The sequence below is a fragment of the Falco naumanni genome, chromosome Z, assembly GCF_017639655.2.
Source record: "Falco naumanni isolate bFalNau1 chromosome Z, bFalNau1.pat, whole genome shotgun sequence".
In the NCBI taxonomy this organism is placed as follows: Eukaryota; Metazoa; Chordata; class Aves; order Falconiformes; family Falconidae; genus Falco; species Falco naumanni.
In genome coordinates, this window is record NC_054080.1 from 38,903,328 (window position 1) to 38,928,694 (window position 25,367).

General features: G+C 35.9%; 1 protein-coding gene across 1 annotated transcript in view; it reads left to right on the plus strand.

Annotated features, from left to right (window-relative positions):
- LOC121081181 (hippocampus abundant transcript-like protein 1) overlaps positions 1-21,154 on the plus strand; it is a 31,798-nt gene extending 10,644 nt beyond the window's left edge. The window contains exons 2-12 of the mRNA XM_040580008.1: positions 348-443; positions 2,954-3,016; positions 5,261-5,388; positions 6,310-6,424; positions 8,214-8,432; positions 9,556-9,669; positions 10,220-10,291; positions 12,278-12,390; positions 13,297-13,394; positions 15,123-15,280; positions 19,527-21,154. Of these exons, the coding sequence (XP_040435942.1) occupies positions 348-443; positions 2,954-3,016; positions 5,261-5,388; positions 6,310-6,424; positions 8,214-8,432; positions 9,556-9,669; positions 10,220-10,291; positions 12,278-12,390; positions 13,297-13,394; positions 15,123-15,280; positions 19,527-19,730 (1,380 nt within the window). The 3' untranslated portion in view covers positions 19,731-21,154. The remainder of the gene's footprint in view (positions 1-347; positions 444-2,953; positions 3,017-5,260; positions 5,389-6,309; positions 6,425-8,213; positions 8,433-9,555; positions 9,670-10,219; positions 10,292-12,277; positions 12,391-13,296; positions 13,395-15,122; positions 15,281-19,526) is intronic.
- The last annotated feature ends 4,213 nt before the right edge of the window (positions 21,155-25,367 follow it).

Sequence of the window (25,367 nt, forward strand, 5' to 3'; positions counted from 1 at the left end):
CACTGTTTGTCACGCTGCAGTGGAAGGGTTGTGATTAGTGCTTATGAGGGGGGAAGCCTAAAGGCCCCACTGGAGGTGAGAACAGTACAGGGCAGTGTCAGGCGTGGGGAAAACGGTTCTCTTCAGTCAGCAAGAGTTTGAGGGAACAAACTCTCTCAAGTGCCCTAGAGATTTTTAGTAGTTTCGTAATAACTTTTCTCCACCCTTGTTTGGCTTGTTACTGTTCCCAGGGGCTTGGTAGTAGGTCATGCTGAAAGCTGGCTGTGCTCAAAATACATTTGTCAGAGATCTTTGCACATGTAACAAACTGGATATGTACGACAACTGTGTGTGTTTTTCTTTCTTAGCAACAAGGTATTGGCCGGCCAAGTGTATACCATGCGGTGGTGGTCATATTTCTAGAATTCTTTGCTTGGGGACTCCTGACAACTCCAATGCTAACGGTAAGTATTACTGCCAAGATGACAACTGAGCAGTGATGACAAAAGTTAATTTTCTAATTCCTAGAGATCAGGGTTTTTAATTTATTTTACATTCCCTGCTTACCTCATTAACTGAATTCCAGGAATCTTAACATTCAGCATTGCCCAATAGTAGTATACTGCAGCTGAGATATGAACTGCTGAAACACTAAAAGATAGCGAAAAATAAATTAGCAGTACACTGTACTACTCTTTAGCTTTTATTTGCCTTTTAGAGTAAGATCATTTTAGTGTATAGATGAAAGTGTCTCTGGAAACTCTGGCTTTTTTAAGCCTTCATAGTTCAATTCATCTTCCAGTCATAACAACTGAATAAACTATACATTTCATAGTAATCTTTGTATGCTATTGTAGGCTGGCTGTTTTGTCAGCATGTAGTTTGAAGTAAAACATAAAGGCTTTCATGTAAGAATTAGATTTTATAAGTATTTAATCTGAAATGCAGTTTTCCAGACAAATAGATAATTTGAGTGTTTGGTAATAGGGTATGAAGTCTTTCATCTGAGGACATTGGTCTTACTGAAATCAGGCCTGACTTAACTGAAGTCGTCAAAATGAGATAGTTCAGTTTTTCATCAGATAATAGAGCATTTTGAACACATGACAAGCAAGGGATTGAAAGACCTTGGAGTTGATAATTTTCCTTCCCCAAAATCCAAATAAAATCATCTACATAACTGTTGAAAGGGGTTTGTCTAACCTTCCTAAAGAGAATCACTGACCTTGGTAATGTAACTTAATAATGAAAACCATCTTAACAGCCTTCCTTGAAGTAGATGTCTCACTAAATGACTGTCCTTTCATGCTGTCTTGCCAGTGTCAACATATAGGGAAGCTTACAGAGTTGTTTGGTTTTTTTTTCTTAAGCAAAATGCACAACTTGTAAGTCGCCCAGGCTTGCCAGTTTTCTTTTAAAGGGATAATGTCCAAACAGTAGTCTTTAAAAAAGCCCTCCACTCTATTAAAAGTGTGTTAGGGGGGTTCTTCTGTAGTTCTTCAATAGTGTATTCCAATTGAAATAGTTCCATATGAATTTCTATTGTTGGTCACATGCAGCTGAAATGTTAGTTCTTGAAATTAGTATTTATCATTGTGCTGTGTCTAATAGGAGTGTTCTGAAATGCTTCTATTGTAAAGCTAAATTCTTATTTTGACTGAAGTATGTGGATTCAGTACAGATGTGGTCTTCAATGTCTTGTGCTTTGAATGCTGTGTCCCTCTCATGTGGTCTTGAATACTTGAATAAGAGGCTGTTGCATTGGACTGAAAACAGTTTAAAGCACTGAGTTACAGTAATGGTGTAACATCTCAGAGACGTGTAGATGACTTCAGTGTTCTTGAGGTGATCATCTTTATTTGTAATCAGCTTTGCATACACTGAAAGGCTGCTGTTTGTTTTAAATAATTTCAAAACTGGTTTGATACTTTCTCCATTCATACCATAAAATCAGTGGTCAAACAGGTGCAGAATTGGTTTAAATACCTAAACAGAACATGAGACCAAAAGGAGGAAGGGGTGTAAATAAGCAGAATTATCTGACCAGTAGTTAACATAGGAACAATCACTTTTATTAAACCTATGATTTGAGGATCTCAGCCATTCTTGGAAAACAATGCGGATACTTTTTGGTGACACAGGTATTGTGTTTCTTCAGGCTAGTGGCTTTGTCAATACGCATATAAATAATTTCTGCAGTTGTTGGCATTTATAGATAACAACAGCAAATTATTTTGAAGTGTGTGTGCATACAGGCTCCGATCATTGCAGTAACTTTTTTAATCGACATAGTAGCACCTATGAATCCTTTTAGCTGTCTTTTACATTTGTGGTAAATCTGTTTAGTGTAGATTAACTTGCTTGCCCTTGAATTGAGACTGCTGGTAAGGCACTTAAATGAATTCATAGCTGGACTTAAAGCATACGTGAAATGCTCAGAACTGTTAATAGTATTTTTAAGCATCTGCTTGTTTCCCAGAAGTGTTTATAATGGTACGAGTATTGAATATCTGCAATTTGTTTAGCAGCAGTTTGAACAGTGTTTTGGGCAGTTGTGAATATAGCACTGTTTCTTTTCTTGATGGAGTAAGTTAGCTGAATCTCATTTTCACTCATAATTGGTAACAATGATAGTCAGCTTTTTGAAGTTATTGTATATCTCAAGAATTCTGTAATTTGTACCACATGGAAATGCTTTTTCCTTATGTTGAACCCTGTTTTGAACAAGTACCCACACCAAACAGTCTCCACAGTACAGTGTAGTTTGTGCCAGCAGAGGGATTTATGCCAATAAATTGATATTAAACCTTGACAGTATTTTCTTATGAAGATAAATAAGGGTATAACTCTGAGTGAAGATAACTTTTTTAACAAGTCCTGGTAGAGCTATCCTGTTGTACAAATAAAATTCAAACTTTGAACCAATTTTCACATGTCTGTCCTGATTCAAATAATGTTTTTTTTCCCCTGTCAGGTCTTACATGAAACATTTTCCCATCATACATTTTTGATGAATGGTCTTATTCAAGGTGTTAAGGTAAGATATTTTTTTTAAAAGTGTGACCTAAATATTCTGTATGTTCCTATATTGTAATTTGTCTCTCCTGCATTCTCTGTAAGAACATAAAAAGCACTGAGAATGTAAGTAATTCTTAAAACATTTTGTCATTGTAATGGTTGTGTTCTTGGGGTCAGTTCAAGTTTTGCTGCGAAATGGTAGCATCTTGAAACAAGTGGAGTATTTCTCAGAAGTTTAAAATCCTCTCATCTGAATAGGTACCAGTTGTAGCTATTGTAATCTTGATAAGGATCCTTCTGAGAATTGAGGTAGGTTTTTAATATCTGCTTCCTAATGTCAAAAGCAGATTAATGCAGCCATGATGATACTATTAAGATAAAAAATGTAGCTCTTACAAATGCTGTGATTTTGTCCAAGACATAGTATAAAAGCTAATTTTCATCAGGGTTGTTTATTTTTTGTCTTCCTGGTCATCTTTTAATCAAAATTTGAGCGTTCTGTGATAGTGAATATATTCAGAGCAGCTTATAACTTACTTATACCACTGCATTCACACAGTGGTCATGCTGGATTGTTGCCACAAAAAAGCTTGCCAAATTTCTGTACCGTAAGTAAAACTTGAAACTCTCTTCTTTGCTAGCTGTCTTACTGAGAGTCTTCAAAGCACGGAGTGTAACTTATGACTAAATTAATTTATAGCACCCAGAAATGTATTTAACTTTGTATTCTGTAACAAAATCTGAAGTGTTGTTTTTAGTTGAAGTACATCACATATTTTAGATGGACTTGCTGTCGATATCTTCCATGGTGGTGGACTGGCAGAACACCATGCACTGGGCATGTCAGGATGTCTCAGACTGAAAGAATGAGTTTGCATTGTTCTCTTAGAAAAACAGAGTTCATGTTCCTCTTCCTGTTTTCTTTCAACTCTGTTCCTTCACAGTGCAGTGTAAAATACGTATCACTTAAAAGTAGTGAATGGAAGGTTCCCCATATATTTTCTACAGAGCATATATGTAAAAGAGTGCATTGATACACCATGATCTTAATGTATGTATTGCTCTAATAGGTGTAATAAACAGGGGAGCATGGCGTGAGCTTGGACTTCAATGTCCAATATTTTCTTAAAATGCTGTTTATGAAACATCAAAAGTGTTTCAGTTGACAGCAGAATGTGTTAGTTCATATTCTACTGAAATCTGACTCTTAAGGAGCAAAAACAGTTTCAGCTGAGTAAGATGTCTTAACTTTCCTAGGATCCGGTGATCTGGCTTTATAGCTTTTGCTCTGAATTTACTTTGAGATCATTGGAATCAGGGTTGTTTATTGGGATTTGGCAGAATAGTGATTTAGTACAGTAGTCTGTACACATGTTAAACTTGTCTGGTGTTTATAATAGCAAATATTTCATTAGCTAAAGTTAGTTGGAGTTGACTTCCAGTGTATTGAGGTGCTTACAGAACCATGTGTTTACTAATGTTTGGACTTGTGACAGAGTTGAATTGATGAGAGAACAGTATACTACTTAGAAGGAAGATGCATCTGTTCAGGAGGTTTTAGAGTTAAACCTGTGAAAGACTGTACTTACATTAATTCTTCTGTTAATACAAAACAGATTTGAGGCCTAGATTTTAGGACTTTGTGAAATGCTGAAAAATGTAGTATTTGATCCTTAGTCAGTTTATTGCATGACAGTTGTGCCTATACATCTGACTTCTGCCACCGGAATATTGGTATGTTCCACTATCTCAAGTTGTCAGGCTTGCTGAAACGGCCCTCATAGTTCTTGCTATGTACAAATGTCATGTACATGATCAATATCTAGTATACTGAAAGCCATAAGTGTTCTGTTTAATTTGTGTCAGAGAACAGTTAGATTACTGAAAACTTAAGGACAGTCCAAATTAGAGGGGAATTTGGGTTTGGGACCTAACACTGGTCTCGTGAGAGGCTGAGAAGATGTCTTTTGTGAAACTAGACTGTAGATTTTTAAGAAGATTTTGCAGTCTGTAGTAGTTCTGTATTGAATCAAATTGATCTTGAAAAAATGTATGCCTTTTTAATGCACTCAAGTTTAATAATTTGAAACAATACATCAGAATCACAGAAAAGTAGACTGTAGGAGAATTTGTGTACAGTTTGTTATCGACACTTCTATGTTTAATTTCAAATCAAATTGCAATTTTTGGTACTTTTTTATATTGTGGTTAAAGTGAAACTTGGAAATGTAAGTATAGACATATTGTTTTTCTTGTGTCACAGGGATTTTTGTCCTTTCTCAGTGCTCCGCTAATAGGTGCTTTATCAGATGCATGGGGAAGAAAATCTTTCCTTCTTCTTACAGTTTTCTTCACCTGTGCCCCAATTCCATTAATGAGAATAAGTCCGTGGTAAGTGGTACAGACTGCAGTAGTGAGCTGCTCAGTACAGCAGAAATTCAATCAGAGGAGTGGTTTCGGGAAGTGGGAGGATAATAAAAGGGAAGCCGTTTTCCTTTCAAGATGTGATTGCATTATTCTGGAGTTTTCTGTTTAAGAGGCATTAAAACTGTGTATCTTATAAGTAGAAATGATACAATAACTAAATCACATTCCATTCACACAAGTACAACAGTAATTGAAATTGTTTGATAGCCCTAACTCAGTTTTAAGCTCAGCTGTTAACATTTTTCCCTCTGAGGACCGATAGTGCTGTAATAAAACATATTTTTAAAGCTAAATGACCCTTAGAGTCTACTGACCACGGAAAAATATAATTGCTGCAAATGAGACCACAGAAAAATATAATTGCTGCAAATGAGATCTTTTAACTCTTTGATTAGGCAACTTTGAAGTCTTAACTGAGTGGAATTGACTTGGTTTCAGTTTCATTTACATTCATTGTGAAACTTGGGAGGATTGCAAAAGAACCTTGTGTGTGCAGAGTTCGTGCAGAGTTCGGCTTCCAAAGCATTATATATGATAGTTTATTCCTTAACTGGTTGAGAAACTGAGTTCTAACGTAGTTCCTTTTTTAGAACTTAAACTTGCTTCAGCTTTTTCAGAGTGTGAAGATGTATAGATACCATGGCCTGAAGGGGCCGTTTCTTCTTTTAGGCTGATGTAAACAGTAGAATATAAAAATTAAAATAATTAAATATAAAAAATTAAAATTCCATTTTCCAATATTTAAATGAGACTTAAATCTCCAGTAAAGCTCTGCTAGTTCTTGAGGAACACTACTCATAGCTTAAATACAAACTTGCTTGATTAGTAGGAGAAAAGAAAGAGGTCTTAGCTTAAACTTTCTAATTGTTGCTTTTAAATCATTAGGTGGTACTTCGCTATGATTTCAGTATCTGGAATCTTCTCTGTTACCTTTTCTGTAATATTTGCCTATGTAGCTGATGTAACACAAGAACATGAAAGAATTACAGCCTACGGACTGGTAAGAGACGCTAAACTTGATGAAAAGGTCAGATTATGACCTTCATATTGAACTTGTGTTTTGATGCACAGATTGTTTCCTAATTAATGTAATGAGGTTGATAGAGAAAGCAATGAACTGTGCATCAAGGCACTGCGTTAGAATTTGGGAAATCTAATTTAGACTTTTTACTGCTGCACAGACTGCTCTGTGCTTATAGGAACAGAGTAAGAATTTGATGACTTTACCTGCATAGAGGGCATGTGTAACAAAACATATCTTAAGTTTCACAGTCAGAACAAGAAATGTTGTTAAAGGCAATGCAAGTTATTTAACACTTGATCTGGCATATTTTCCCACCCACCTGTAAATTGCACTTTTAGTTTACATGAATTCTTTTTAATATGGAATAGCTTTTTCTGTAGTCAAAACAGGCAGAAAGGATGAAAATGCGTAATGCAGTGTTTTTAGTAGTAGTCGTGACCTTTTTTAATTAGCAAGGCAAGAGGAAGATAGTTCAGTTAGTGTGAATGAGCCTTTCCAGTAATGATGTAATTCCTGGTTAGTTTGCTTTCCTGAGTATCTGTATTGGTTTAGATTTTGGAGGCCTATTGGTAGATGCCTTTAGCCTTTGAACGTCAGTTTATCCCTCCATCATCTGTGCATCTGTTTTCACTGTACAGATATTAATGAACTTGATTTTTTGGCTAACTAATTTACTTTGAGCTGTTAAGGCAAAAAATAAAGGCAAACCTTAAGGACATACTGTTCCTCAGATGTTGATGTAACAGTTAAGAAAATAAAGAACTTGGTTCCTTTGAACCAAACTTGTGTTTATTGTTGTAGTAGAGCACAAAGCAGGTTTAAAAGTTCTGAAATTCCCACTTTATTTCCTCTGCCTATAAAGAAGTCTGTATATTTGGAGCATATATTTGCCTGCCTTCAAACAGTGCTTTGTTAACAGCTTGATCTAAAAGTCTGTAAAATATAGACAGAAGTGCAGTTGGTTTGGTGAGGTCTGTATCCCTAATCAGTTTGTTATAGTTTTCCTTAGGAATTTTTTTTCTGGCTTGGTGTAAAGCTAAATTTCTAGCTTGTTTTCTTACTTAGTCTGTAAAATAGTTATGCAGTGCTTTTTATTTTAGGGACTGGAAAAGAGTAGTACTTAAAAAACCCAAACAAACTAGCTTTATTCAAACATTTTCTGATGATTTTTATAGTGAAATTTAACTACAGCCCTTATTTTTCATCATGTTCTGCCGTATGTGAATATAGTAAGTGATGTGTTCGTAGTTGCATGTCACTGCAATTTAGGATGAAGCCGTTGTAGTTGTTGAAGTTGTTGTCATAGCTAATGATTTTCTACTTTGCTATCTAGTGGTAGCTATGTATTTTAAATACAAACTGTTAACAAAGGCATTATGTATTACTCAGAGTGCTGAGGCTCAGGTTCATTTAGGCAGGCATTTAGATGTCCTGACAACTTTTTCAGTGAAATTTTGTAAGATTCATACTTAGAAAACAAACGCCATTTTAATCTGTTCAAAAGTAAGACCCGTTTTCCTTTGAGCCGAAGTCAGTCTTTGGTTGCAAATTCTGTCTTGTATGATACGCTGTGGAGGAGGTTGGAGAAACTTTATTTGAACCCATGTATGTGTACTGTCTTAAGTTACTTATTTATTTGTTTAAACTTATATTTTGACTGGTGTTTTTTTTAAAACTGCACTTCTGGGGAGGGCTGGTATTGATCAAGTTACTTTGTTTTTCTGCAGTGGCAGAGTAACAAGTTTGAAACTGTTCTTGTGCATAGGTATCTGCCACCTTTGCAGCAAGTTTGGTAACTAGTCCTGCCATTGGAGCATACCTGTCTGCTAGCTATGGAGATAACCTTGTTATACTAGTGGCCACATTGGTGGCTGTTGTGGACATCTGCTTCATCTTGCTAGCTGTACCAGAATCTCTGCCAGAAAAAATGAGACCTGCTTCATGGGGAGCATCTATATCATGGGAACAAGCAGACCCTTTTGCAGTAAGATGTACTTCATTAAGTAATTAATAATTGATGATTAATTATTATTAATAATATTTTGCATTAGGTAAGCTTGATAAATCTTTAATCTTAGCTTGAATATTCAGTATACCATAATCTCTGTTCTCCACTGTCGCACAAAAAGATCTAGATAAATCTAAAACCAAAAATCAAACCAAACTTTGCGGATTAAATGGTTGTTGAATAGGAAACAACGTTTAGTGTGAAATCTAAAGGGCAACTGCTTTACTTTTCTAAGTTACTTTCTCTGTTTTATTGTAAGAGAAACGCTGAGTTCTTACACTGCTGCAGACCCCAAACCCTGATCTTTTAAGAGTTTTCCATATTTATTTTATGGTTTGTACTTTTGGTTGGCAATATCTCTCTCCACTCTTGGTGATATGTGATTTCTTTTTAATATAGAATGGATCAACGATACCCAGGTTTTCTACACGTATATATAGGAGGGGTTAAAACATATCATGTGGTCTTTCTAGTAACTTGTTCATGTATTCTCACTTAGTCAGCTAAATTGTGTTTGTGTTACACCTTGATATCTTAAAGAGAGGAAAGAGTGATTGTTCTTCATGAGATCCATCCTGCTGGAACTAGTTGTGCATGTTGAGAGATGAGTGACATGCCTGAAAGACTGCAGTTAAAAGAATTTGTTTTCCACAGTTTGCTACTCAAGGTGATTCATGTTATGGGTGAACAAGAACAAGAAATGTACAAGGAAAAATACTCTTGTAATTTGGGCAGAGAAATAGTTGTAATGAGGCTATATAATTTGCTAGCGTCTTTCAGAACAGATTATGATGATCAATTAGAAGACATTATGCATTTCCCTAAATATTATTTGAATCTGTTTTCAGTGAATACTTTTAATCTGGCATTGAACAGTAGCTTCAAAAATGAAACAGAAACTTTGCAGAATTGGATACCACAAACCTTATATAATAGGGGGTTCTTTCTAACTTGATGTTCAGCTGTTTCTGTGTGTGATTATTTTTTTTTGACCCTTATATGTGGGTAAAAATGGATTTGAAAAAAGTAAATCCACCTTCTACTTCCTTTAGACTTTGAGTAAATGTTTCAATACTTGTTTTGTTTCTTCATTTTACAGTCTCTGAAGAAGGTTAGAAAAGATTCTACGGTTCTCCTGATCTGCATTACAGTGTTTCTCTCCTATCTGCCTGAGGCTGGCCAGTATTCTAGTTTTTTTCTGTACCTGCGACAGGTAAATGTTGGTGTCTTCACATCTTACTAAGGATGTTTATATAAGTATTCCCCAAGACCTGTTTCTTGTGGAAGGCTTTGCTCAGAAACTGCTTTCTGACAAAATAACTGCTTTAAAAAATAAAGGCAGGGTACTTTGCTAAGCCAAAAGCTGAATAACACTTGATTTCCGATACATAAGTCCTGCCATAGCTTAAGCCTGTGTTCATACAGTTAAGCAGACCTTTCTTCCCATTCAGTGCAGCAGTTTGTATGTCTTGAGGTGGGATCTTCCCTGTTGAAGAGCTATTGTGCCTGGGAGTGAGCGGAGAACTTCAGTTTCCAGATACACGACTTCCTCTGTCTCCTTTTTTCAAGGCAGTGTTCTTTTCTTGTGTGGATTTCTTGGCAAGCAGTTGAGTTAAGGATTGTTCATGAAAGTGGACACTTCCTGTATGGATTTAGAATTATAAGCAGGGATCAGTGTTTCACTTGAAGAAAATATGTCATTGCTAGTGATTGTCCTGGGTTGTGTTCAGCATTTGTTTTATGCATTTTCTGCTTCTCTTCAGATTATAGGTTTTGGATCTGCTAGCATTGCAGCATTTATAGCTGTGGTAGGCATACTGTCTATAGTAGCTCAGGTAAGCTTTATTCTTTTTAGTGTGTTATTAAAAAGTACAAACTGAATGCTAAGGCATGGTCTTCTGACTATGAAGCTTGGCCATAAACTTCGTACATGCTTTAAAAGGCTAGTGTATCTTGCATTCACTTAACGTTGCATTCATATATAGTCTGTGTAAATGTCTTGCTTTAAATGTGCTTTCCTTGAAAGTACTGGACCTGGGCGTCAGAAGATGAAATTAAAATTTGCTAAGCTTGGATCAGTAAATTTACTGGAACTCTGGCTTTAAAATTATTTAGGAAATTGGTTACTTAATGCAAGGCCTTCTGAAGGGGAACATGTTATTTATTTTAAGAGAGAATCATGCTACTTGTACCTTTCAGTCGGCTCATGCTCTCGATCTTGCATGCAAACAGTGCAGGTGTTGACATGGTCTGTCCAGAGTTACTCAGGGTCAGCACACAAGCTGAGGGACTATGAGGCTTTGGTATATTGCTTTCATACCTCTTAACTGGCAACACTGAACTGGGTTTTGGACAGGTCCTTTATACTTTTTAGAAATCAAACAGTTTTTATGATGCCAATTTTGGTATCTTTATTGTGCAGTTTGTCCTCCTGTTGCGGTAACAGAAGAGGAATGGCACATACAATATGCTGCAACCTTGTTGCCATCCTTAGCAGAGTGGAGGTCTTAACTGTTTTGACGTCAACAACATTCTTCAGTGTTCACCACTGGTGTCAGTTGTATCCTTCCTTATCAGTTCAAGTCCTTATTTTAGTCCTTGCCTCGTGGCTTGTTCTGATGCTGTTATGTACGCTCACATTTGTCAGTCACACTTTATTCAGATTAGTATTTTTGCTGAAAATCTCTAAAATGGCAGCCCTTGTGTTTCATCATTCTCAGTGTTGAAATGAGGCGGTTCTGCGTTGATTTTTGAACTCTTTGAAGAGTGCTTATTGAAATAAGCTTTGCTTCATGAATACTGAACTATGTTGGCATGTTGGGTATCTCCAGAATGATGTAGATAGAATGACTGTATTTTTGCTATTTAGCTTTCAAACTAGCTTTGTCTTATGAATGAGAAACAAGTAAAGTAGTGCAAGATGTACATGAGAGGAAGTGTTTGCTGCTTTGCAGTCCCTCTGGTTCCTTTTCTTTGGATTTTTATTGATGCATTGCTGAATTTCTTGTGTTAAAGAAAAACATGTACTCTGTTAACTGAGTGAAGTTGTCCATATGGACTTTGGACAAGGAGCAGTCTGCTCCTTGCCACATGAGTGTGTTGCTGCCGTATGTGAATTGCGATCTCTTTTCACTCAGCAGAAACACTCCTAACAGATGAAAAACAGTGGCCTTCCTTTAGGTTTAGTTTCCATGTGCAAATAAAAAGGTCATATCAGTGGTGTAAAGAATCAGCAGAAAATGTAATTTAAGATGCTTAGAAATTTGCCTTGGCCAAATTTCTGTGCATGTGGTGAAGTTGGAAAAGCAGCAAGATTTACTTGCTGGTTTTAGTTGTAAAATTGGATAGTAATTCATCTGACCTAAAGAGATCACTTTTTTCTGAAGTAAGTGTAATTTTTCCCCTCTGGTGTTTGCAGATACTGGTAAATTCAACCCATATCCAACCTGTACTATCTTAACTTGGTAGCAGCATTTACCATGGAACTCTCTAGTCTGTAATGAAACAGAACTGCAGAGGTGGAAATGAGAGCCTGTTCACAGTGAACACGGACACTGAGATACAATGTCCATAATGAAGGCAGTACCTTGCCTTCTTGATGTCTTGAAGCAGAAACACTTTAATAGTTAAGAATGTCTGTACATCAAATATTGATATGACTAGTCTGCATTTTTAACTTAATACAGGAGAAGTAAAAGCATGAGTAGTGTGAATTTCCTTGTCTGTTGAAAGGTCTTCTGTATTACTTTGTGTAGAAGGAGAAATTATTTTAGCAATCTGGTTTTTAAAATAACATTTGGATGAATCAATTTCTCTTACAGACTGTGTTTCTCAGTATCTTGATGAGGTCTATAGGGAACAAAAATACAGTTCTTCTTGGCCTTGGCTTTCAAATCCTTCAGTTGGGTTGGTATGGTTTTGGATCTCAGTCTTGGTAAGCATGCATTTTCATAGGTACATACCTGTTAAGGAACTGAAGATATTTTTTTGCAAAAAGTTCTTCCATTCAGTTCTGTCATCATGAGTATTTAAATGTTTTGTGAATTAAGTATTCTCATTTGCATGGTATTACCTAAGTCTGGCTTGTATTTTGCACATGTAGAAATGCTAGAATTTTCCAGATACATAGTGGAAGTTGAAGACTAAGAGCCCTTTTGAAAAAGGAGTCTTTGCACCATTTATGGTCCACTGAGTTTTATGTCTATAAATGTGGTTAAAACTTTTTGTTAAACTCACAAGCTAGTAAGTGATATTTTCTCTCCAATAATTCCACTATATCCATTCAGTCAATCGATTACTGGACCTCTGCTTTTTTTCTTTCTATTCTCTTACTATATTTGGTGTTGGAAACTATCTAGAGCTTCTTTTGTTGCAAAAACTGAAGTAAAATGAACTAGAACCATAATAAGCTGGAGCGGCTTTTTCTTTACAAGTTTGTCCTGCTGACAGTGATGAATGCTTGTTCTTTATCAGAGCACTTCCTAGTGAGTTATACAAATTAGAGAACTGCCTCACTGGGACACCCTGTGAAATTTTTCTTTTTTACAGCCTTTGGAGAAGGAAAGCCTGTGCATCACTCCTACTCCCCTGTTTTCCTCTGCTGTAGTAGCTAGTGTAGAATTAAATGTGCTTCTATTCCAAGAAGCTCAGGGTAATTTGTAGGAAGGGAGCAGAAGACAGCCCTGAACAGATCATTTCCAGTCTTTAGATACTTCAATAAGAGTACTTTTGAAAGGGCATCAAGCCTTGAATGAGGGTACCCTTGTGGCCCTTTTCAGGGGAGTGGGGTGTAATTATATGGGCAGGCTCACTTTTAATTCGAAGTATGTATTTAACACAGGATGATGTGGGCAGCAGGAGCTGTAGCAGCAATGTCAAGCGTTACGTTCCCAGCAATCAGTGCTCTGGTTTCAAGAAATGCAGAGTCAGATCAACAAGGTGAGTGTTAGATGAATTTCTGTTTCAACATCAGACTACTTTCTTGGATGACTCTTCTGTCTAGAAAGCAGCATATTTACCTAGGTGTACTTTTCAAGTATGTTGAATCAGTTTCTTGGGCAGTAGCTGTCCATAGGAAGTCAGCCGATCTGTAGGGAAGAGGCAGGTACACAAATTTATCAGATTTGCATTGCAATATGTATACTTTCTGTCTGACCAGCTAATTGTCTTCTAGCTTCCTGTAAAAGTACTACAAAAGCAACAAAACCAGATGTGGTAACTTTCAAGTTTGGTTTTTTTTTTTAATTAAAAGTAACAATCTCTGTGAGGATTAATGTAATGGTACCATCTTTTTAATGGAAACTAAAAAAGGCATCTTTTGAGATTGAAAGAAACCTATACAAGAAGCTCTATTCTGTGTGGAAAAGTTGTCCCTATTTGCTTTAATACCTCAGATTTTCAAGGAAAAGAAGAGGAAGCTTAAGTAAGTAGCTGATCTAAGAAGACAGCAAAATTAATTGGTTTTGATATGAATGAGGAATGAACAATCAGAAATAAATTCATTTAAAATAAAGTGGGGGGAAGGGGTCATCACAAAGTAGAACCCTTGTGTATAATAATTGAATTTAGTGTTCTCATTATAAGTATTTAACATTTTACTGCTTGAAGTTAGAGAAGTGTAGTTAATATGTGAGGTATGAAGGAGGTGTAGTTCTAGGAGGCGCATTTCCATTGAGCTTGAAAGTTGCAAAGACAGTGTTTTGCATGGGTTTTTTAATCATTCTCTTCTCCCCCATTTTTGTTTTGTATTTATGTCATGAATTGAATAGTTAAGTTGAGAGAAGGCACTGATCTTTCATTTTACATAGAGGAAACTACTGTTAATAGTGCAGGCATACAGTAGTTTCTAGAGTGGTATTTTGCCACCTAGTGGCACAAAAATTTTAAGCTTACATGTCAACCTGTGAAGAAAAAAACTTTTACAACTTTCCTTTACACTTGTTTTCTTTCCTTCCGTTTTACAAGTTACTGCCTTAGGAAGGAGGTGGATACGCAGACTACTAGTATTGTAAAATTAGTGTTCTGAAGAATCTTAATCTGTAAGATCACCAAAAAACCTCTTACACTTCAGGAAGTTGAAACAGAAATACACCCCTAGAACCTGTATTAATCAAACTTCTAAAATAATCTAATGTAAAACTGCATCCAAGCTAGTACTGCTGCATTTGCTGCAGTACTGCTGCATTTACTGCCCTGAATGAGTTACTTTGTACTTAAATAAATCCTGATTTTTAGACTGGTGGTGGAAGAAATCTTGTTACGCAACCCATAACACATAGATGCATTACTCTGAATTTCACTTGAAAATAAATTGAGCAGGTACCACACTTAATCTCTGCTTTCTTTGTTGTGGGCTTTGGGTGAGGGTGGAAGAACTCTAATAGAGAAAATCAGACTTGCACATAAATGTAGTTGCTCATACTCAAAACTCGCATTACTTCCAGTAGCATGCAAGTACAGTGACAGAACTATGGTCATGCAGAGAATTATTTTAACAAGCCAAGTTGTCTTCAATGTATTTCTTAAGATCTTGGTATGCAGACATAATTATGAGATGTGCTATTTTAGAACAGCTATTAGGATATACTCAAGAGTTGTAAGCTGTGAGTGTTTCATTCTTTATTTAAAGAAAATAAATAATCCTACTCCTTTATTTTTCTTCATTAGGTGTTGTCCAAGGAATAATAACTGGAATAAGAGGTCTCTGCAACGGCCTGGGACCAGCACTGTATGGCTTTATTTTCTTTCTCTTTCATGTGGAGCTCAATGAATTGCCACCTGATCAGACATCTGGAAAAAAAGCAATGCAAGATACCAGTGATGAGGTAAGTTTAAAATTTGATGTGAAGTTTGCAGTGTAGAACTCGAGGATAAAAATCTGTCATTTTGGTTTATTTAAATTCTTGATACCTAATTCTTGAACTCCTCAATTCTCACTTGTCAGCTTTATTGAACTATTAAGATAGCTTATAACTTAAATTTGGTAGTACATACTTAGATTTACGGTAGTAGCAGCTTTGGTTTCAGTAGTCTTAACAGAGCCAGTTAATGTGAATCTACTCATAACACGGTTAAAATTCAGTATTACAGGGAAACATGAAATTTTGACAATAGGAGGGTAATTTTTGTAACTCAGTAAACTGTAACAAGTTTATCTCTGAATCTCACAGCAATAGGTTAATTATTCATGTATACAGTAATTTAGTATACAGTTAAGATATGTTTATGGGTTTTTGTTTGTTTGGGTTGGGTTTTTTTTCAATGACAGTAATAATGCTGTTTATCGTCTTTCCTTACCTGTATGAAACTTGAAGGGTAATGGAGAAGTCAATCCTATACAACATTTTTGGAACTCCCTTCGATCTTTTGTTTTGTTTTTGTTTTAAATCCCTTCCGTCTTTGTTTCAGGTCTGCATTTTTGTCTACTTTGTTCTTCCCGATTTGACTTCCAAAATGTCAAATATATGCTTACTAGCATTTGGAACCTTAAGGACTCTTTTTAGTTTGATTGCTCTGACCTCTTCAACTACAATTTCATTGCTTTTTCAAAATACTAAGAATGCACTTTCCAGAGAGGTGATGATCTCTTAGTTTGTCATTAAGCTGATTAAGACAGACAACAGATTAGCTGGTAATAGTAAATAAATAAATAAGTGGTAGTGTTACTGTGGAAACAAGCATCTTCCCAGCTATTAATTGTAACCAGTGCTTGAACATATTGGTGGCGTGCTCCATAATTTGCTCAAGCAAACAAAGTAGAGTTTTAAAGTAAGAAAGTAAGGGGGTAAAAACACTCTTTTTTGTTCAAAAAGGAACCTGTAGTGAAATATGGAGACCGTTAATAATCACAGTTTCAGATTCTCAAGAGCTGTGTCATGCTTCCACTGGATAAAATTTCATTCTTGAACTCTGTTTTTTAAAGCATCGAGTCACGTAAGCTTTTCTTGGGGGCAGGAAGTGTGATGACTTTTTGACCTTGAACATACATTTCTGTTATAAGTAATTTCAGTATGTTCTGTTACTTTAAGAATATCCATGTGTTTTTTTTGTTGAAGTAGTCCAGATGTATTACAGTGGAGTAACTGACTGTTCCAGTAAGTTATAAATGAGTCAGAACTTGTGTAGCAGAATTTTCTAAGACTTAACAGTAGAAAAAATTCCTGCAGTGAAGCCTATATATAGGCTTCCTTATAAAATAATGATTTTTCTAAACAGTAAGTGGAAGTTAAACCATCATTTCAGACATCCTTGTTTTCTTGAAAACCTACTTAATAAATAAGTAGACATTTTTTAGTTAGAAGTACAGCAAAATAAGTACATACTTGTATAACTAAGATTGTTTTTTCTTCTAATTTCAGTAGGACAGCTCTTATGTTTAATTATGTATGAGCTCATAAACTTTGTTAAATGTCTGTAATTACCCCTACTAATAGTTACCAGGCACCTAACACATGGGACTATCATTCAGGAAAATATTACAGTTCTTTTTCATACTGATTCTTATGTTCAAGTCTAATGTAACAGTGGGAAAGAACCACCATTCAAATATTATATAGGTGTAAAAATTGAGCCAAGTAAAATGAGTGGAAATAAAAACCAGGGAATACACGCTGATTAGACAAGGAAAATGTGTACAAGCCTAGCTTACAACACTAGAACTACTACCATGGATTTGCAAGGCCCAAATGCAAGCTACATGTCTCTTGATCTTGTTCAGTATTTTAAATTGCTAATTAGGAGATGCTTTACAGATATACATAGTTTGAAAAACATTTATTTTATTAAATCCTAATAAATCTTCACTAAGAGATGTTTTAATAACAAGTTTAAATGGTCAAGTACCTTGTTTTAAAAAGTTACTGGATGTCTGTGGAACTACTGTTAACTGGTAAGTTATTTAGTCTGTGACAAGCATTGTTAATTTTTTTTTTATTTAAGCTTGTATTCTACCCCTGCTTGTCCAAAGCTATGAGTGTATAGAAACAGCTGAGAATGCACTCTTACTGTGCTGAACCTTGATCAAACCCCAAGGTGCTGTTAAGGTGAATTAAAAACAGTTCTTCCTCCTTTATTTCCACTACTGTAATACTGGGGATTATTACAACTACAGGAAGTGGATTTTAAAGCTGTTATCAGAAATAGGTTATGTATATAGGTTTTGTTAAAATAATTAATGTGAAGAATAAATTTGTGTAACTTATGACACATTTTACTTTGACAGAAAGCTGTCTTGTCCCATTAAAAAAAAAAGTTTAACTGCTGAAAGCTAATTATTGCCATAATTTAGTATTGTACCTTTCAGATATAAAGTCTTCTGTGTACACTGATGGACAAAGTGCTAAAACAAATGGTTAGATACCATGGCTTTGTAAACCTCAAATTGTTAGATATAATGGCTTTGTAAACCTCTATATTCCAACAGTAGGCAGGGAAGTCTGGATACAAATTTCAGTTATTTAATGTGTAGAGTAAATGGATGGGAATACATCCCAGTGGTAATTTCTGGAGGATTATTTTAAGGAGCTTGAACTTGAAGGCAAGTCAGAAAAACAAACAAACAAAAAAGTATTAGTTTCTGTTGCTCTAGAGGACTTAAGAACAGCATTTTACTGAATATCACTTTTTTTTCCCTTGCGGAAGTGGGAGAGTTGCAGTGTTACCACAGGTCACAGTTGCAATTCTCTTCTGTCAAAGAATTGATGTACCTATTCAAAAAATTGTGTATCTGCTATGCAAAGCATAAACAGTAAAAGCATATCTGGCTTAATTCCTATTTAAATAACTGTTTTCAAAACTGGAGACCCTGAAGAAGAGTGTGAGTTGCATAACGGTCCACAGTGAGCCCTTACAACGAGCAGGGCAGCCGTAGGCTGTGTTCGGACAGCGATAGTAACTTGGCAGCGCAATAAGCAGGGACTGCTGTTCAAAGCTTCTTACTCCCTTCAGTGAAACTGCAGTAGTGGAATATTCAAAAGCTGCTAAGATAAATCAGCTGTTACACTACAGATGAGGATATTAATTTATTACATTTGAGTACTTGTGGGCTTAGCACCACTTGAAGATTTAAGTAATATTGTTAGTATAAATTATGTTAATATGATTATATACTTTAAAGACTGTCAGCTGAAAAATTAGGCCTCTGCTTGTAGTAAGAGTTGAAGCAAGGGAAATGTGCTATTACTTTATGTTTAATTTCAGCTGCTTTCCCACTTTGTATTAAAATAACTTAGTGCATTTCATTTGGTAGAGAAAAAGGACACTGGATTGACAAGTTTAATCTTCTGATTTCTATTTAATTTTAGTTGACAAAGATACAGAGAAGTTGTTCAAGATAAAAAATAGTTGCTGGATTGCTGACACTTTCTCTTGTGGAGTTTTGTCATCAAACATAGCTGGCTTAAAATTAGCCTTACAACCTTTCTAGTGCATGCTTTTAACTGGGGTTATGAAATGTGGACAAGTTGTTTTTTAAATTTAAAAACAAACTGCTTAGAAGCAAGAGAGAATAATTCCGAATACCAAGTTATACACGCCAACAGCCTGACTCTGCAGTGAGAACAGTATGTACTGCATAGCCTGCAGTACTTTCCTCACTCATGTATTAGTTTTTGGGAATGTTTATTTAGCTAACGATTCTAATGTATGTCAGCCGTAGAAGCTAGTGGAAAAAGTGAAGTTGAAAGATTTACTGAGCATTTCCTTCTGGATGTTGTGACCTTGCCCTATTAGTCTTCAGAGGAGTCTTGCTGATTTAACAGGCATGTTGCCTAAAGAAAAAGTAAATACAAAGAAGCATCATTTATTGTTTCATTTGCTAAGCAAGCCTATTGTCAGTTGGTAGTTCTGTGAGTGTTTCTGTGTTTTAGATCACTATGCAGATCAGGTGAGGAATTCTTAGGGACTGTAGATGCAGAAAATTCATGTTGTGGTATATGTATGAACTTGTTTGCATAACTTTATAGTCACTGTAAATAAGTCTGCCATTATCTCCTGCTTTAATGTTATAGTTCTTAATGCAGAAGTCAATGTCTAAAACTTCATGAATTCTTTGATATGCTTGTTTCCCTGCAGAGAGCAATCATTCCTGGTCCCCCCTTCCTGGCCGGAGCGTGCATTGTTCTTCTGGCTTTTCTAGTTGCCTTATTTATTCCTGAGAACAGCAAAGCCAGCAGTACCAGAAAACACAGCGACAGCATCAGCAGTACTCTGAATAACAACCTGGACCAAAGTAGTGAAGAGGACACTGAACCATTGCTGCAAGATAGCAGTGTATGAAGCCTAACTTCTGAGCAGACTAGGGAACAAATTCATGCACTGAATTGCAGCTCTGGAAGCTTGGTGGGGTCTAGAGAGTATCTGGCCTCTGAATGGAAGGTGGCTGTGTACAGGGGAAGGTCAGATGCTGTACGATACTTGAGTTTGATGCCATACCTACAGGAGGGTTTGTTTAGCATGGCAAGTCACAACTAGATATGATTCTGCCCGATATAGGACTGCAAATGCTATGTCAAATCCTGGTATGGGGTAGAAAGCAGAATACACAGTTGTAATAGATTTTTTTTTCCAAAGTTTGAACATTCTGTTCCCAAAGTTATATGCAAAATAATCAGGTTTAATGCAGAACAGTTTCTGCCACCACTGTGAAAGGTTGTTTTGCGTTTCTTACGCCTTTGTCTTCAGGTATGCTACATGTAGCCCTTACAATATAATAGGGACTGATCTACATGGTTCTGGTATCTGAAATAGTGGTTATCAGTAAAAGTAATTAAATTTCCTGAAGGTACATTCTTAAATACTATTTAGTAATGAGAAGTCCAGTAGTTACCAGAAAGCAATGATGAAACTGAGATGCCTTCTGTGGGTGTATGATCACACATGACAGTCGTTACCCATAAATGAAGGTCATATTGAAGTCTTAAACCCACATTTCAGAACAGTAAGTTCTGAGCAGTTAAAGCAAATCCAGATGGCACCTGAGAGCACTGGTCACAATAATGTTTTGCTTGTAAAAAATAGAATTTTAATTATAGAAAGAGTAGTGTCAGAAATATGGACACTTGTGACTTCTGAAGCAGGAAAAACAGTGGGTGCCGGAGTAGTTTACATCAAGAAATATGTATATTTATTGCATTTTGTCACTTTATCTGACATATGAAATAATCTTCCCTATTAATTCTTTTCACCCCTGCCTTAATTGCTACTTAGTGTTCAGTTATTGGTCATATTTAGCCTTCATATCACTGTCTTACCTGCTGATAGATATATTCATATCAAATTTCTAAAAGATGCTTTAAAGAAGTTACAAATGGCTAAAAATATGCTAATTTTTAGAGACATTTTATGAAAAAGACACAGATTTATATGTATTTTGTTGCAGTGTAAATGGACCATTAAACCCAACTTTAACGAAGTACTGCTATGAATGTTTTATATGTATGCAATATATGTAGATATTTGTAAGGAGTTTTAATTTTTCCAGATGGAGCACTGTGTAAATCATGTAATTATAAATGTAACGAGGGTACTGACAGATAAACAGTTTTTTAAAAGGATTGTGTATTGGCTGAACAAATTTAAAGAAATATATATTTTGAAACTTGTTCAACATTGGGCAGAGACAACAGACCTTTTGTACTATGCGGTTTGGTTTTTAAGTTAATAAGCTTCCTAATGCATAATAAATCTACATCTTAAGCTTTCTAGGTTTCATGTGTAAGTGTGTTCACTATTGTGCCTTCCCTTCTTCAGAACAGAAGTGGTTTAATCCTAATTTTCTGGTGAGGTTTACTTGGAATTCAAGTCTGGGCTTTTATGCTGGATATTTTTTTTGCTGCAGGTTGGACTGCAGTCCAGTAGGTTTTGCATTATCCCAGTGTACAGTGTCTTCAACTTGATATGGAGCTTAAAGAGATCATGGAATATGTTAGTGTTAAAAGTAGCAGATTTCAAATGTATTACAATTAATAGTATTCTAGCAATGGATCAAATTTTAATTTTTAAAGTAGGATCTCAGAATCATGGAGTGATCGGTGTTGGAAGGGATCTTTAAAGATCACAAGGTAGGGACATCTTTCGCTACAACAGCTTGCTCAAAGCCCAATCCACCCTGACCTTGAATGCTTCCAGGGATGAGACATCCACAGCTTCTCTGGGCAACTTATTCCAGTGTTGTCATCTTCATTGTAAAAAAAGATTTCTTCCTTATGTCCAATGTAAACTTACCCTTTTCAGCTGAAAACTGTTGCCCGTTGTCTTGTCACTACAGGCCCTCGTAGAACATCTCTGTCTTTCTTATAAGCCCCTTTTATATATTGAAGGGGTCTCCCCAAAGCCTTCTCTTTTCCAGGATGAACAACCCCAACTCTTGGTCTTTCTTTGCAGGAGAAGTATTCCAGCCCTCTGACCGTTTCTGTGGCCCACTTCTGGACCCACTCCAACAGGTCCATGTCTTGTGCTGGGGTACCCAGAGCTAGATGCAAAAAAATATTTTGAGCATACACCCATACTGTATGTAAACTATATATGTGTATTGCTATACTAAAGTATATTATTAAAAAAATGAAAAAAGGTGAGATCTAGTTTAAGTAAACAATTTAAATGTTTTTATTAGTGGTATGAAATACATTTTTGCTCTCACTAGAAAATTAATAACTCAGTAAGTGATGCTATAGAATACGCTTAATTATTTTTTTAAAATCTTGGTTTAACACTGCTGTACAAAGATTCAAAGGTCTGGTTCTAAGTTCATTTTATTTTGATACTTGGTTTTGATGGCTATCGTTACTTAAAAAGATAACTTACAAAGATACAGAGAATCAGATCGTAGTAGTGCATTGATGGCTGTGCTTATTAAGTCATGATGCTCACTTTTCAATCCCATCCACCAGTTAATTAGGCAAAAGTGTTTGTTAAAATTCAAGTTGTAAGTTTGTCTTCCCCAGTGTCAATCAGTTGTTCTTGCAAGCTGACTGCAAAGTCTGTTTTTGTTTTTTAACAAATGGATTGAAAACCCAATAAAACTTTTCATCTGGAAGATTCTAAGCAGGTTAAAAAATTGTTTCCAAGTTCAAGTGTACAGTTGTGAGAGTTGTTATAGGTGACACATTTGCACCATTTTTTGCAACAAAACCACATGATGATGGAAATATTTCCAAACTTCTGTCTTCAAAATGCTGTCTCCATACAATAAGTTTCTTTTAAAAAGCAGTTATTTTCTCACTCTTTGTTCAAGTGTCACGTTTACTTTGAAGATACAGATTAAATGTTTTTATTTTTCTAAAAAACTGGCTTAGGTAGCGTAAACTGACAGTCCCTTTTCATCACAGAAAAGGTCAGCAGATTTGGAATACTTGCTTGTCCTTCTGTGAGAGAAAAATATGTACCTATCTTTAAGTTTGACAACTCTTCTAAGCACTTTGACAAGAGATAACTGGTGAGCCTCTGTGGTACAAAAGACTTTTGTGGTCACTCCCCAGCTCTTTCCAATGTATTGAAAAGATTCTAGTATTGAAAGGTCTTGGTTTTATAAAATTAACCACATTCATAACATCTTGGATCAGTCTGTGTGCTTCTAACTGGAGCATATTTGCTGCACTGGCTTGCCTATGAGTAATCCAGTGAATTAATTTCACTGTTGCTATAACCTTACCCTGGGATCCATTTTTTTTTTATTCCAGTGAAAGCAGCTACTCCATTGATGGTTACAACTTGTACAACTTTTCCATAAAGTATCATTTTTATTAAAGAAAGCATTTACTGTTGAGAACCTGTTTTCTCTAGTACATGTTTTTTTAGGGACTGACAAGGAAGTCCGTGGTCATTTTAAAAATGTAGCAAATACCATAAACTGAGACAGGTTAGAAACACCTGTCTTTCATCCAACTGGATAAGAAACCTCCCACACCCTGTAAATTTTTCTAATCCTTGTTTCTTCGAGGAGATTGATCTAAGAGTAGAGGTAAGGGCTTGATTCCCTTGTGTTTAAAGAAGTATACTAAACCATTTTTTTTTTATTTTATTTTCTAGACAATTTATCTTGAATAAGTGTGGAAGAAAAGAAGGTACTATATATTGTCTCTTATTGCCTCAAAAGAACAGTCTTGCTCCATTCCCTAAAAGAGCACTGCAATAAGAGGATGGAAGATGTTGGGCAATGTTCAAAATACACTCCCAGGCATGGCATTGCTACTACCTGGCTATTGAAGCCTGTGTTTTGTGTTGATACCAAGTGCCTTTTTCTTACATAATTTATCTGTATCAACAAAAACTGACAGTGAACAACAGCCAAACAACGTCAGACGTGTCAAATGACTTTAACACGTGGAAAATGTTGATGTCTTGAAACTTTGCCGTGGTTGTGGTGTTAACATCCAGAAAACCTGTTCTACAGACAGATTTTGTCTTGTAGGCAACTATATTTCTTTCCCTTCTCGCAGTTTTGATAAAGAGTATTTTAAAGTATATTGTTATGCTTTGCAGCAAAATACTGCAGTCTTTTCTGAAGGTGATGCGTTCTCTTTTGTTAGAGATACTTAATCGTTTATGGAGGTGTCTGCTACATGGTATGCAGATACCTCTTTTGACAACTTGATGCCTTTTCTCAGAGCAGTGATTCAAACATCCTTGTGAAAAATAATGAAAGAAAAAAATCAACAAAATTGTTCTAGTAACAGACTGAAGTGTTAAGCACTGAAGAAAAAATGAAACATACAGGTCTGTGCATCCTCCCATGTTGCTTACAGTTCCAAAGCATTTTTTTCTTGCTGTCTTACTTGTTTATGCTTGCATAATGACTGAAATGTATTTTGTAATCATCGTTGCATCTGTAACTGGCTTGTAAGTAGATGCAACATCAAACTTCTGTAGGCTTGCCCAGCTCGCCCTCTAGCAAGTACACTTTATGCTTATGCTTAAATGCATTGGGAGTTGTAATTCGATGCAGCTAGTGATCCCAGAAGTTTTAAACATGCATTTAATCATTAGTAGAATATTTCAAATACAGTATTTAACAAAGTGTACACAAGGTGTACATTTTATGTTTTTGTTAACATTGAGAGAGAAATAAAACTGAAAAGGAAGATTGCAGAATATAAATATTTGCTAGACTATGCCACCTGAAGCCAATTGCATTCCACAGATCCTTGCAAGGCACGCGTTTTGACCTCTGAGAGAGGCTGCAGGCCCCTGTATAGTCCTTAGAGGAAAAAGCTGTTTGCAGAGCTGCTAATTTCCGATCTTAACTGAGTGGTTAGGATTTAACATGCTTGGACAATGGGTTTCCATTTTTCCTCAAGAAGTAAGCTTGCCAATGAGTTAACTTTAATTTTTCAACATGAAAGTGTGTTTGGGCAAATATCTTGGGAAATATGGAGCACTGAAAACTCCTGATGATTCTGAAAGCAAGTAATACTAAATAAATCCAGGTATTTTTATTTTTAATGCAAATCATATGAAAACAGATGATGTGGCAAGATCAAGGAAAGACTCCAATTTTTACTGTTTCAGAATAATTCTGAGATTATTTATCTGTATGTGAAATACATCAGTGCCTCTACAGCTGCCCTTCCTGAAGGTGAAAGAAAAGAAAAATGTGATAAAGGTCAGACTGTCAGGCAGCATATTATGAGCAAAACACTTTCTTAGGGTAGAGCCTCACCACGAGTGGGCTGGTGCCACCTTGACATTACAGCATCTGTCAAAAGGAAAAACAACTCGTGACTCTAGGCAATAACTGAAGGTAGTAAAAGCAACCAGTTTTCCCTATTTCTCCCATCTCTAGGGGAGAAAAACCATCAAGCTACCATGTAGCAGTAATATTAAAAAGTTCTGCACAGGTGCCTCAAGCAGCTGGTTGAGGTCTTGGTCTTTTATTTTATTAGGAAATACACAAAAATAAAAGCTTATCTTCAAGTT